The 14,651-nt window shown below is 42.1% G+C and overlaps 1 protein-coding gene across 1 annotated transcript; it reads right to left on the bottom strand.

Annotated features, from left to right (window-relative positions):
- Positions 1-6,610: 6,610 nt before the first annotated feature.
- LOC146560815 (uncharacterized) lies at positions 6,611-11,709 on the bottom strand. Its single transcript, XM_085296298.1, has 7 exons — positions 11,590-11,709; positions 11,172-11,440; positions 10,559-10,750; positions 9,825-9,994; positions 9,507-9,656; positions 8,477-8,649; positions 6,611-8,393 (listed from the first exon to the last, which is right to left on the bottom strand). The coding sequence occupies exons 2-7, from the start codon at positions 11,355-11,357 to the stop codon at positions 7,999-8,001; spliced, it is 1,266 nt and encodes a 421-aa protein (XP_085152424.1). The 5' UTR covers positions 11,358-11,440; positions 11,590-11,709; the 3' UTR covers positions 6,611-7,998.
- Positions 11,710-14,651: the final 2,942 nt, after the last annotated feature.

The following is a 14,651-nucleotide window of genomic DNA, read 5'->3' as shown; positions in this document are numbered from 1 at the left end:
CACTATGTGCGTGTATGTGTAAGCACCTGTATGCATGTACAAGAACGTGTGTGTGTGACCTCCTGCTCACCAAAAGGATCATAAAAGCAGGAAGCTTACAACACAAGAAACAGATCTTTCAGATAGGATGTATCTACAATAAAACCTCCCCCAGCACAGAGTGGCTGGAGAGGTGGTCAGAGACAAAGGAATGTCTTGATCCTATAGTTTGAACTCAGACTTTACAAATTTAAGAACCACAATGACAACATTCAACAATTAGACTTAACAAACATGCATATTGTTTTCACTGTGTTTTACAGGTGATGTCATTTACCTCAATCATGAGCCGTACCAAGGCCTCTGAACACGTTTTTTTTTAACTCATTATTCTGGTCCATACTAAGTCTAGCTTCTTCAGACTTCTGCTTCAAATGTCTCCGCCTACCATTCATGGTTCACTCGGATAATTATATCTCTACTTCCTGTGGAGTGTTCTTCATTTGGCTGGATGTTGTAAAAGGGGATTGCTTTGATCCTGCAATCCTCCACCTCTGTTGTCTTCTGTGGATTTTCAGCTCTTTTTATGTTGCTGAGCTCGACTGTGTTTTCTTTTTCTTTTTTCCAGAGATTGCACCAAAACGGGGGATTTAGCCACTCATATAGTTTCCGCTAGGTCTTTGTTGGATTTACTTTATTTTTGGATGGCCTGTTTTATTTGTAATAAAATCACCCTTGACAGCATATTGTGGTTTCACAACGTCATCGCTCAGATTTTAGGAGATTACTGTGGCTTTGGCACCGTTAGGAATCAATTGTCTAATCTCAGAGAATTTGAAACATCCGTGACCACACCAACAGTCGCTGCTTACAGCTGACCATAATGGACCTTTAATGAATAAATTGTTCACTGAGATTGATTATCTATGTCAAGCAAGTTCCAACTCAGTGAAAGTTAATTTTCCCCTCATGAAATGAATTGAATCCGATGGCTGCCTTGAAGGTAGGAAATCCATCTGAGAACCTATATGGCTCTGCAATAATGTAAAGTGTATTCAATTTAGAATTAATGGGCTAAAACATGCACAACCACTAGAGTGGTGCTTTTAAACTTAAGTCTTATTCAACTCTTGAAAATGCACTAATCAATATTTTTCTCTAAAGAAGATGGATAATATAAGTGTCGTGTAAAAGAGTCACCAAACTCTACAGCTGTATGCTACTCTGTGGCTTTTGGTTAATACATGTCTGTATTCAGTTGAAGTGTGAAAATATGCACAAAAGGAAATTGTTGATTCATAGAGAAGTACTTTTTAAGCAAGAAGACTTTTGTACTGTAGAATCGTTTTACTAGCAGACATAAACAGGGCGAAGCCCCCTTTTCTGATGAATTGGGAGGATGGTCTTCCTGCACTAGTGACGGCACGATAAGGTACAGAAACTTCAGGCTCACTCCACTAACCAGAAAACAACACTATAAATCACGATGCTAGCAAGAGCCCCCCACCCACCACACACACACACACACACACACACACACAGAGGATTGTTGCCATGGTGAAGTGGGAAGAGACATCACCTATTACAGGGAGATGTCCGAAAGGTGTAGAACAGGGGTGCCCAATCCCGGTCCTCGAGAGCTACCGTCCTGCAGCTTTTAGATGCATCCTTGTTCCCACACAGCTGAATCAAATGAATGGCTTGTTATCAGGCCTTTGCCAAACATGATGGCATGCTGAAGAGGTAATCAAACCATTTGATTCAGCTGTGTTGGAGTAGGGATGCATCTAAAAGCTGCAGGATAGTAGCTCTCGAGGACCGGGATTGGGCAGCCCTGGTGTAGAAGATGAAACGTATGCCGGACGTGAGCTGCTCCCCCAACTTTCTGACCAATTATGTTAACATTCTGTTTTTATACAATAAAATACACAATACAAATGTTTACTGCTAGGGTGAGGCATGCTTTAGTCCCTTTCCATTAGTATCTACTCAGATCAACTTGCTACGTTTTTCAGGGTTTTCCATTAGGTCATAGTACCTGGTACCAGGTACTTTTTTAGTACTTGTTCAGCAAGGGTTCCAAGTGATCCAAGCAGGTACTAAAATGTGACGTGGTCAGACTGAATGCCACCATGGCTGGTCAGTAGCGTTACTTGATAAGTCATGAGAGGATATCATTCACAAAAATCAAAACTGCCTATTTTGAAACCCAGCAGCTAAGGAAATGGCTACAAAAAAACAACGCAGTGTTCCCTGGGAGTGAAGAAAAGCCACGAACTGGGCAGCAGGTATATCTTCACCTTGACCTCCATCTTTGTTGTAGTGTTTGTGTTGCATAGTGATTATGTTATGGGACGCGACATAATTAATTAATGCTATGACAACAACCACGCACATTTGGAGGTGCTAACTTGTAATGGAAATGTTGATCTGAGTCAACAGATCAAGTCAAGTCGCTCCGAGTAGGTACTAATGGAAAAGGGACCTTTGTCTCTTTTCTGAAAATTTCTGAAAATCTCTCTCCGCTTTAGCCCCTTTATTTTTTACGAATGTGTTAACCATGCCTCTGTTTCCAGGGGCAGGATCCTTTTGGGATTCCTGCTCTTCGTCCCAGCACACCTAGTGTTAATGAGCACACCTGTGATTCATTATGTGATTCCACTGCCTCTACTTAAATGGAGAGAAGCCCTTCATCCAGTGCCTGATCATCAATCATCACCTTTAATGTCCATCTGTGCTGGAAATCCTGCTATGTTTGTCTTGTGTCTTGTGAGAGTTGTTCTGTTTGTTGGGTTGCTATTTTGCAGATCTGAGCCTGTGCAGAATTAAGAGCATTTGCCTCAAAATATTGTTGCATATTTCCTGCTTGTAGATAAACTATTGAACTTTTATTCTAAAGGACCCACATTTGAGTCCACCTGCGTTAATCCCCTTGACCAAATGATATGTTTGCTCCCTTGCGATGCTCTACTTTGCCACCTTCAGTTGCTGTTTGTTTTTTCTGCCTTCAGTTTTGTATTTAATAACTGAAAGCATATTTTGGCTTACTCCTGGCTCTAACTCCTCGACAGATGTTTGTGTAACCCCTTGAATTAAAGCTGAAAGCCTCCACATAAATTACATGTTGAATGTATGAATTAAAATCCACTGTAGTAATTTGTAGAAGCAAAGTTACACAAATTGTGTCTCTGCTCAAGAAATGATGGCCCTAACTGCGTATTCCTTCCCTGAGTTTGTTACACCACCTTGAACCATGTCTTTGGTTCTTTGATCCTCTCTCCTCTATTTCTCCTTCCTTTCCCTTCTACCTTCTAGCTCTCTTTTTCTTGGCCATCTTGCTCGTCTTTCACCCTTTGGCTTGGCAGAAGTTGATCACCAAGTCCTCTTTTCTTTGATTTGCAGACACCCACACATGAACACGCACATACAAAGCATGATCTAACACATCCACTGACACAAATACACACAGAGTACACTTAGACACACAAACGTGCACACTCGACAGCAGGTTACCATGTGTCAGTGACTGTTCTCTGCTAAGAGGCTGTGGGCGATGTGATGATGTCGAGTTACTGTGGCGATTATCTGTTGCCTGGGCAACGCTTTCACAACAACCAAATGTAGCGTACAAGCACGGACACACGCTAACGCACACCTCTACTCAGGACTGGAGAAGGGAGACGGGAAAAGCAACATAGTCTCACTTACACAGACACACATGGTAGTCCAGACATAGGTGCTCTCAAATACACCTGTATTTACTCCCACATAATCGGAGCCTGCAAAGTGGAGTTAACGTACTTTAACAGAGAATGTTTAAGTTGGAGGCGCCTATGAAATGTTTTTCCATATAGATTCCACCAAGTTTAGATAGGTAGAGAGGCAAAAGACAAAGGTAAACATACATAGCGAGCAAGATAAGATACAGAGTTGTTTATTATGTACATGTTGTAGGTCTACAAATATCGACACATTAGTATAAATGTGTGCAATTATGCTATATCTGCTGGAAGTATGCATAAATACCACTGCCGAGGTGAACAGGTTCGGTTTCTCATCAGCAAGATTAAGCGAAACAATTAAATAAATATAAAACTCCTGTTCTCTGAAACTGCAAAATATGGTTTTGGCATTGGATTCACCCACTCAGAGCCTTTCTAGTTGATTATAATGTCAGACATTCTTATTAGGGTTGAGTAGTTCAGGAGGGGTGGGTGGTCTGGGAATGGTGTGCAATGTAAATGTTAGGATTGATACTGATCCTTTGTGTGTGTCTGTGCGTGTTTTATATTTTATTTTTATTTTTTGCAAAGATAAGGTAACTGTGTAAAATAAGACAGTAAGTCCCAGTAAACATGACTGCAATATTTTGTATAATCACAACAACCGTAACAGCACTATCCACACATTTTCCACTATTTGTCTAGATCCAGTAACACAAGTGCATCATTACTGGCCAAGCACGTGAATTATTACACTTTTTCCAAGTTCAGTTGGAGGACACCGGCGGGCATGTAATGAAATGTACAATTTTCTAGCTACAGTATAATCACTGAATTGGAAAATATAACACTTGTGTATGCAAAATTGCTCAGCCCTCTCTTTTTCCTGTGAATACCAAGATCTATGTGATGTAATATCTCGAGCTTAGCCTGTGTGCATCTGTTCCAGGATCTCTTCTTGGTCTGAAATGTACCAAATAAGCCTAAACAACCTCAATTAGCTTCTTCTCTTGTAGAGGAGCACCAGTTTTACCCTGACTCACCTCTTTACTTTATCTCAAAGAGTGAGCCCAAGATTCCTTCAGAGAATGCTCATTTCCACTGCTTGAATCTCTGATCTTTTTCTTTTAATCACTACTACATCTTGAATGTAGAACACAAACTGACCAGTAAATAGACAGCTTCACTTCCTTCAGCTTCACTTCTCACCACACCAGACCAGCCCGTCTTCTGCTCCAATCTTCTCACCTGAAGGCAAAACCTGAAGGTACTTGAACCTCTTCACTTCAGGCAGAGACTGATCTCTAGCCTGGTGTAGGCAGTAAACCCTTTTAAGATTGAGAACCGCAGCTTCAGACTTTGATGTGCTAATTCTCATCCCAGCCACTTCACAATCAGCTCCCTGAGCATGCGCTTGAAGTCATCGTTCGTCAAAACAACAGGACTACACCTTCTAACAGACAGTAAAGATGAGATCTGAGAAATGTAACAAATGATAAAGGTCAGTTCATTGAGAGACTTTTACAAAAGAGCAATATTTAAAGTTTAAAATGAGAACTGGTTACATTATTATCCTGAAAAACAACAGTAGGTTGAGTTTAGATTGTATGCAATTACCGGATTGATGTTCCTAGAAAAATAGCGAGCTCTTGATGATGACGATGATGGTAATAATGCTTGTTTCGTAGCCATTCTGTTTCTTTTCTAAATTGATGAATCAATGACACCCTCGTCCCCTGAGATATGTCCTATTTTTTGATGTTTTTATGAATACCTGGTTATAATAGCAGCATTTTACCTTGCCAATAAATGGGCCTGAACAGAGATGAACAGCTGGAAAAAGACAGTGCGCCTCAAGGATAAAAACACAGACTGACAGAGTCAGGAAAATTGATTTTGAAAAAAAAATGGACAGTTAAGAGCAGAGATAGAAAGTATGGAATGAAAGTTTAAAATTAAGCAAAGAGAAACAGAGAGTACAAAAACACAGTGTAAACAATAAACAGTTCATGAGAAAAGATGCTATGTGAATAATTTCACTTTTAGATGTCCTAATACTCTATAGCGTATATGAATACCCATTTGTGCTTACAAAGCCAGTCAGATTTGCATTAATTTGAATAATAAAGTCACACTAATTTGATAGCCGCTGAAAAAAGGGGGGAAAGGAAAAGAGGAGAGGAGAATAAAACAGCGAGAGAACTAAAACTAATAAGACAGCATTAGCAGAGAAGAGTCGAGTAAGTGGAACTGCAAAGTGTGACTCATCTACAGTTAGCAGGACCTAAAGCTCGCACACACAAAAACCCATTAAACACTTGTGCTACAATCTGTCATCACTATCATCTCTCATTGTCTATGTAGCTCACACGTTTTATGTAAACACAAAACTATAATCACTCTCACATTTTTATGTCCAGCACTCGTTATTTTGCCTGGATACATCTTCCTTCAATTCAGTTATACAGAGATGCATGCTCACACACTCACGCCAACACACCCACACATAGAAATCCTTACACTCTCCCTCTTGTCTTGACATTCACGCAGTGCTGCAGCTATACACCAGATAAGGGCTCCTTCCTGCAGTCTGTTCGCCCACCTACTGCATCGCAACGCCACAGTACGGAGACAGAAAGCATCTTTTCAACCTTTCCAAGTGAGACACACTTGAGGGAGAGTGCCATCTCTCCTGTGAATGTCCCCTTTTAGCGCATGGACTTCCTGTCACATACATAGACAAAGCTGTCTTGTGCAGGTGGTGGACTGGTCATTATGCTTCTGACCTTTTGAGACAGACTTAAAAGAAAGAATGCCATGTAATTTCAGCACACTTTTCTGCAAGCCAAAGGTCCAAAGTACAAAAGAGAAAAGAAAAGAAAATGCCAGTCTTTTGAAAAGATTGCCTAAAAGACTTTAATTAAGACATTTAATTAATCAATGGAAAATACATGAACATATATATATATGATATATACTTTATTACAAAGCAGAATTTGTGCCAACTGTACCACAGAAATATGTTTCCTTGGCTATAATGTTGTTAATTCATAAATCATTTCTATTCATTTCTTATCCAGGCCAGAGTTGGATACAGTACATTTACACTGTAAGCCATCACAATTCACACTGTACCAGTGTACCACCATAGGACGTGTGTGAAAGGTTTTGATTCCTGTTTTTATCCAGTTACTATAGTAGCAATCTGGAGTTTTAGTTGTTGTGCTCTTGATTTTTTTTTTTTAACCTCTTTTTCAGAATTAAATGTTTTTTCTGCGATCCTCTCTTTCGCTTCATTTTTCAGTTGTTCTATGCTGAGCTCAAGTTTTATGTTAGTATTTCAGTTCTGGTCCAGATATCGTTTGTATCATTTTAAATCCCTGCTCCCATTCCTGTGTTTCTTCTGTTGATTTTTGGTTTTGTTGGTGTTTTCTATCTCATCTGAATTTCAGATCGGCTAAAATAAATACTTGCTTGTAGAATTCTTCCTGTACTTTTCTCAGAAATTTGTTATTGATAACTGTTAGTGCCCTTTTGGTGTATTCAATTCTGAAATTAAAACTTTGACAATGTAGTAATCATGGGGTGTTTTTTCCTTTGTATAGTGTAACTGTCCTACTGGGAATGAACTTTAATAGGTTACCAAATGAAATAAAGTATGAGTGTAAAAAAAAAGTATCAAAAAGAAATCAAGAAAAACCTTTTGCAATCAATTATTTACATTTACTGTTCACAGACAAAAGGTGACCCATTAAAGAGGGTATCAAAACAAAGAAAATCCAATTCAACAACAAACAAAAAAATTCAAAGCTCATATTCAGTCAAGGCTGCTGAACTTTGCGTGGTTCACAGCACTGCAGACAAGTCTGTGGAACTTACATTTTGCTTAAGCAATATTTTTTGATCTAAATAAATTAAAATAACTTAAGAACGATGGGTTATTTTATGATGCCATGATCGCAGAATTTTGATTATCAGCATTATTGGACTGAAATCTTCTCAAGGATCTCAATTCAGATCTTTGTGTTGGTACATTTCCAAGTGTCCTTCATCCTTCCATCATCCTTCTGGCTGAAATTTGGCTGATGGCCCCTCTGCTTCAACTACAGAAACAGGACAATGAGCATTGAGGTTGGGCTGTGTTCAGTGGTCAGTTGTTTTTGTAGTGCACTTAATGTAGTCTTGCTTGTTGGCATGAGAGCATTAAAGCACTCAAAAAGGCAAGTTTAGGAACAGAAGCATGTATACTTCTAAAAGTCATATGGCTGTTGCACTTTCATGGGTTTGTAGCACTGTGCTAATTGGAATTAAGGCTTTGCTCTAGCTGTGATTCTACAATACTGAGTTTCAAACGTTCCTCTCCCTGTCTTCCTCTCCTTTCCATCATCACCTTTTCCACACTTTGTACTTCATCTGTTCCTTCAGCCTGGTCTTTAAGATGCACTCCTTCACTTTTTTCGATTCCATTAGCCACCCCTGCCTTGCTTTTACATCCCAGTTCAGTTGTTAGCACTCTCAGTCTCTCACTAGCCTTGTTAAAGTAGTTTTCCAGCTCTGCCACAGGACCCTTAGCAGAGAACAGGTGATCCAAGTATGCCTGAGTGTACTGATCCGAGGTGATCAGATCCAGGTTAATTGAGGAGGGCACTGTTGTAGAGGATGTATCAAGCCCAGAGACTCTCCTTCTTTTCCCTGTTAATTTAAGACAATTCAGTTAATGCAAATCCACTGAGACTGACAAAAGTAATTTCACTACTTACTTAGACAAAATCTACCTGTCTCAGTCTCTATGATGGACAGAGGGATGGTCACACTCTTTCCTGTCTCTCTGTCGGTCACAGTGAGTCCAGTCATGGTGCCTTCTTCTGGCACCTCACTGCAGGGGTCAGTTGCTGCAGGAAAACTCCCTCGACATTTTACAACACACACTGTTTTAGACTTATAACGCCTGGAATGAGGAAAGTGGAGAGTGACGGGTTTGCAGGAAGAATTGGGATAGAAGAAGAAAGGACAGAAAATGTCAATCAAGTGACGCATTTATCTCTGAGTTAACACCATTGCTCTAAAGTTGTTTCATAACATATACTTTATAAAATCTTAATCAATAACTTATACAAACATCAGTTTATTTCCACAGCATTGCAAGGATGTTTCGTAGTTTACCCCTTTCACTTATCTTATGTAAGGGTTTCAAGCATTGCCTCTCTGGTTTCAGATTTTTTTCTACTGTAAGCAGAAAGTCTAAATGCAGCAGAAAGTTTAGAGCTACATTTTTCTGACAGCTTGATTAGCGTTTTTGTGTTTCTGCTGTCATATTTAGAGCAAGCTAGAGAGGGTGTCTCATAGCAGATAAGCAGGCACTCAGCGGCTCTAGTATCCACTGTCAGGGTGCTTGTTAGGGTTCTGCTACTGCTGAAGTGTGGTGTGTTTGCTGTGTAACAATGCCTCAAATACTTTGTGACAGGCCTGTACATTCGGCCACAGTGTCAATGACTCATGTAAACTGATGTTGTTGTTGTTTTCCTTTTTAAAGTATCATTCCAAATATGTAAGTGTTGAAGTGATTGTTAAACAGCAAGGAGGAAAAGAAGAGAAATTTCTGAAAATGCTTTCAGCCTAGTTGAGATGTTTAGTTGACACAGTCATCAGATGCAATTTCTGAACTATGCTGTGCCCAAAAGTGAAGTTTTGGAGCATCTAAAAAAGACACAAAGTCATCACATACAGCATTCTTGGCTGGAATGTTGTTGTTGTTAAAGCAGTAAAATTCTCCTCCCTGTCTGATTGGAGCATTTAGTGTTTTACCTGTAAGCAGGCAGGATCTGTGTGAGATCTTCTTTGTATTGCTGCAGTGCTGCCCTTGCAGACAGAGGCTTAGCCTTGCTCTCAAGGCGAGCCAGGTGAACCAACATTTGGGTGTGAAAGGATGCTCCGCTGGCCCAGTGTCTCAAAGACCTGAAGGAACCAAAAAAAACACTAATTGTGAGTCCTACTTCATCTGACTGGATAGTTCTTTGTAGAGTACTTCTTTCTTTTAGTCTGCTCTATGTAGTTAGTTATTTAACTTGTCCAGTATTTTTTTTACTCTATAATATCATCCTCTACTCTACTGTATTCTCTCACCTGGAGTCACAATCTCCCCCTAGCAGACACGTCTTCAGCTGGGTGAGGGTGAGGCTGAGCTGGGCCTCAAGTCTGACAGCATCCTGGATCAGCCTGCTTTTATCATTCAAGCTGATCCTACAGCGCTTCAGGTATTCCTCCATCACCTCCTGAAGCTCCCAGACTCTCTGCTGCAGGAAGAAATTCAAAGATGTATACCTCAGTATTTTAGAAGCAATTCATTTGGTGTTGACATCCTGCAGCTTTTTACAGTTATTCTTATCACCCTTAACATACAGTATTTGTAGGAGCATGCACACAGCTGGCTGAAATGTACTGTTATAAACCAAACTAAGTAACCCAGCTGAACAGGTAATGGTTAACACATTAAACATTCCCAGAAGATTAACAGTCTTTATTCTACATTTGGATTTAGTTACATGGTGAATTGTCAGAATATTTTTTTATAATATATAGCTATAAACATCCAGTGACTTAATGGTGCATTTATTCTTGGTCAAGAAAGGTCAGCTTAAGTATGCAAAAACTGTTGCATGGGTCCGTTTTACAGAGTAATGGGATACATGTAAACCTGTATAACTTCAGTTCAGAAACTGCTCCAAGAGCCAAGATTTGAATAATACTGATCAACACAGTGGAAATACACAGAGAAAGGATATCATCATGTATTGTTTGTATTGTTTTGCTTTTTATTTTCTATTATAACTCCTTCACTAGTTCCTTTAAGGCTTTACCTGGCATGACGATGATCCTGCTGACTTCCCTTTAACACCCGACTGTTTTGCTGACGTATATGCCATATCCATAACCATAGAAACCACTAATCCCACCAAGCCCGCCAAGCGTGGCTCATCTGAGAAAGTTGACAATCGACTAATCAGGTCCCTCAGGTAGGTGGGCGCTTTGTTCCCAATGTCGTTCTGCAACTGGGTGAAAAGAACAAACTTTTATAGCCTGCTGAGTGGTAACAGAAATCCAGCACACTGTTTTATATTATCTGCGTCAATAAAATTAACAGCTGTGAACAGCACCTTCTCGTCGTGATATTGGTCTGTGTAGGCTATTATATTCATTTGTAAATTCTTTACAGTCCCAGTAGGACTCCTTTTAAGTGTCATTTTAATCGCAGGTATCAAGGCAACAGCATCGTCCTGCTCGTCTTGCTAATATTCATCTGGGCCTTATGACTGAGTGGCTTTAAAGGTGATCAGTGAGCACTTTCACACTTAACACACAACACTGTGTTTTATTTTCTCTCTCTCCGTGCTATCTCAGTTTTCTGCTTTCATGAACAGCATCACAACTTTCCAAAGCTTACTGTCGCACTTTCTTTTAAAGCTCTTTAACCTGCTGCAGTTGTTCCTGGAGGCGGTCCTGGGAGACAGAGCTGTCATCATGACTGGCTAAAAGGAGCGGATGGACGACTCCCAGGTCAGGTACTGCACCACCTTCCAGCATGGCATCGTAGAGGAGAGAGCCAATAGCGTCCTTCACTTGAGAAATTTCTTCTTCAGTTGAGAATAGCTGCCCCATGGTGTGTTTTTGTCTCTTTCTTTCTTTTGTTTTAGTGTATTTACATCAACAAACCAGAAAATATCCCAACTTTATGACAGCATCTGTGGGAGAAAAAAGAAAGGAGGATAACAAAATATTCTAAAATTAGGGGGTTTACCACACCTTGCAAATAGCTGTACGGTCTACAAAATTCAAGACACAAACAACAGATCTATTTGACTCATGAGCTGTCACAGGATTCGCAAATTACCTCCAAATATCACCGTAATGTTTCGCACTAACATTCAGCAACGTTTTGGTCCCATCTGAGCTCTCTGTTACTGCAGTGACTTGTGTTTTGGGCAGCCGACCCTTCTACTTCCTCTATGCTGCAGTCGACTGTCACCAAGACAACACACCTGCACAATATTGCTCAGCAGTAAACCTAGAGCTCCGCCTGGCGGCAGATACCTGCAAGTGCAAGCTCGATGCATCTTCAGTAGCAGTGAGTGCTCTCAATACGAGAAGGTTTTTGGTTCCTGTCAGCATTTGGTATATGGAGAACCAAGGCCTCTGAGATTACATTACTTTTTTAGATGATATTTTAAACTGCAGGCATCATAGTGAAGTTATATGAAGGACCTCCTGAAATAAGCCGGAGGACTTTGGGAATGAATGTAATAGCTACTCTTTGTGGCAGTGTTAAACATTGAAAAAATAGGCCAAGGTCTTTCATCTTTTTTTATTGAGCTAAATGGAACAATGGCCTTGGTAGTGGTGTGATACTGACTTTTTTTTTCTTTCCTTTTTTTACCTTGATGAAATATGGGGCGAGGGGATTTGGGACTTTATGTAGTGTGAGTATTATTCTTTGTTAACTGGGACAAGGGCTTGTGCGCCGTCAGGTCAGAGTTTTGTGTATACAGCTAAATTAAATGCCCCACGTGGTATTGCAGACCTTAGATCAGGTCAGTGTCTATATGTTGATCATTTAGACAACTCACCGTTCCCTTTCAGTCGATTCACTCGGTACAACACGTAAGCATGGGATATCACACCCTTGCGTGTCCTGGCTGAAGAAACCCTTATTCACGCCTTTAAGGCAGGTGACGTGTGATGACACGCGCACGGCCCCGCCCGCACATATAGCCGCTGTCATCACAGTCATCCCTCAGTTCTTACGCTCTTCACCTCGCTAAGAACACCTCTGCTGAGTTGGGCTAGCGTTGTCTGCCGACTTAAACTTAGCTTAACTGCCCCTGTTGGTGTTAGCCTCTACCACGCAGTTGGTGTGTAGGCTGCCCGCGGAGCGCTAATTTCAAGTTTTCCTCATTGTCGGCCCAATGTGCCGCCGCTGCTGCGCCGGTCGGCCACGATGACACCTCAAGTGTTCCCGCTGTTTCTCATTGTTGTGCCCCAGAAAAGGTGCCTCCAAAATGTATGAATGTACATGTTTCCATGTTACAATCAATAAAGAGTGTTGTTTATTCTCAACAATCACAAATAGGCAGCACAGGCAGCCTGCAGGCAAAATGAGCCAGGTCAGGCAGGTGATGCAGTCCCCTGCAGACACACTGGGGGGCGACAACGCCCCGCCGACGGTGCTGCCGGTCAGCCGGCTGGCTGCTCACTTTCCTCAGTGGCGCGCTTGTGCTCCCTCTCCTTGGGTGCTGCGAACCGTTGCCATCGGTTACCGGTTGCAGTTCCGGGTCAAGCCGCCTCGTTTCCAAAGACTCGTAAACACGACTGTCAACACCGAGGCGGCCATGATGCTCATAGAGGAAATAAAGGCGCTATTGCAGAAAAGAGCAATGCGAGTGGTCCCCGCTTCGGAGACAGATAAAATTTGGTACAGCCGTTTTGTTGTTCCGAAAAAAAGGGGGAGGGCTTCGTCCCATCCTCAACCTGCGAGTCTTGAACACATAGCTACCTACGTACAGCTTCAAGATGCTAACACTCAGACAGCTCTTGAATGCAGTCGGCCGGGAGATTGGTTTGCAACAATCGGTCTAACAGATGCTTATTTTCATGTGGCTATACACCCAAAACACAGGCAGTTTCTGAGGTTTGCATTCGAGGGCGTAGCCTACGAATACCTAGTGCTGCCGTTCAGGCTGTCGCTCGCTCTGCGCCCCTCAGAGAGAGGCATCCGCATCTTAGCCTACGTAGACGACTGGGCTCTTGTAGCGTGCTCCAGAGAGCAGGCGGAGACACAGCTCAGCTGTCGCTGGTTCTGTCACACATTCAGACACTGGGGTTCTCTGTGAACTTTCAAAAGAGCTCGCTAATCCCGAGTAGGCAGATTTCTTTCCTCGGTTTGGAAATATGCTCGCTGTCCAGCCGCGCACGTTTGTCAGAGCACAGAGTGGCCACGTTTCATCGCTGCCTCGCTCAGTTTCAGCTGGGACGCAGACTGCGAGACGATATTACGCAGCCCAGCGCCAGCTGCACATCAACCACTTAGAGCTGTTAGCAGTGTTCTTAGCTCCAAAGCATTTCCGCCCAGTCCTGGAGGGCCAGCATGTCTTAGTCAGGACGGACAATTCAACAGTGGTGTCTTACATAAACAGTCAGGGAGGAACACGCTCTCTCCCCCTGTTGGAGTTGTCTCGCTCTCTGCTGTTATGATGCAGTGTTCATTTTCTGTCTCTAAGAGCCACCCATGTCCCGGGCCACCTGAAGCTGGGGCCGGACCTTCTCTCCAGGGAGGATCCTCTGGTGAGAGAATGGAGGTTACACCCTTTAATAGTGGCTCAGATTTGGGATCTATTTGGCAATGCGCAAATAGATCTTTTAGCTTCCTGGGTAAATACTCACTGCCCCCTGTTCTTCTCCATAATCGACCACGATGCACCCTTGGGCTTGGACGCGCTAGCGCGCCAATGGCCAGACGTGCTCCTGTATGCATTTCCCCCAGTGGAAATGATATCTCCAGTTCTAGAGAGAGTGCGTCGGCATTCCCATTTCAGAGCGCTAGGGCCTGATCTACTAAAGGCTTGTACCGCCACACTCTCCCATTTCAGTGCTCTATTGTGGATGTTTTGACATTCCTGCAGGAGCTGCTGGATAAGGGCCTTTAATTTTCGACAATTAAGGTTTATTTAGCAGCTATATCTGCTTGTCATATTGGCTTTGACGGGCTGACACCAGGTGCACATTCCCTCGCCATACGTTTTCTGAAAGGGGTTCGCCGGCTGAGGCCCGTGCTTAAGTCCAGTGTCCCTGCTTGGGACTTGTCTTTGGTGCTGGAGGCCCTTTGTAGCCCCCCGTTTGAACCCATTGAGTCTGTGGATATGAAATTCCTTTCATATAAGACTGCATTACTTCTCGCTT

This window comes from Mchenga conophoros, linkage group LG13 (genome assembly GCF_057382185.1).
Source record: "Mchenga conophoros isolate Kocher_MC1m ecotype Shallow Benthic linkage group LG13, M_conophoros_male_GT1.1, whole genome shotgun sequence".
NCBI classification, from domain to species: Eukaryota; Metazoa; Chordata; class Actinopteri; order Cichliformes; family Cichlidae; genus Mchenga; species Mchenga conophoros.
The sequence above is the reverse complement of the archived record's forward strand: the minus strand, read 5'-3'. Positions and strand labels throughout refer to the sequence as shown.

Coding starts and splice junctions, on each gene's coding strand:
- LOC146560815 (XM_085296298.1), bottom strand. CDS start 11,357: ATGGGGCAGCTATTCTCAACTGAAGAAGAAATTTCTCAAGTGAAGGAC. Junction 10,751..11,171: donor TCCAGGAACAACTGCAGCAG/GTTAAAGAGCTT, acceptor CTTTTCACCCAG/TTGCAGAACGACATTGGGAA. Junction 9,995..10,558: donor CAGGATCATCGTCATGCCAG/GTAAAGCCTTAA, acceptor TTCTTCCTGCAG/CAGAGAGTCTGGGAGCTTCA.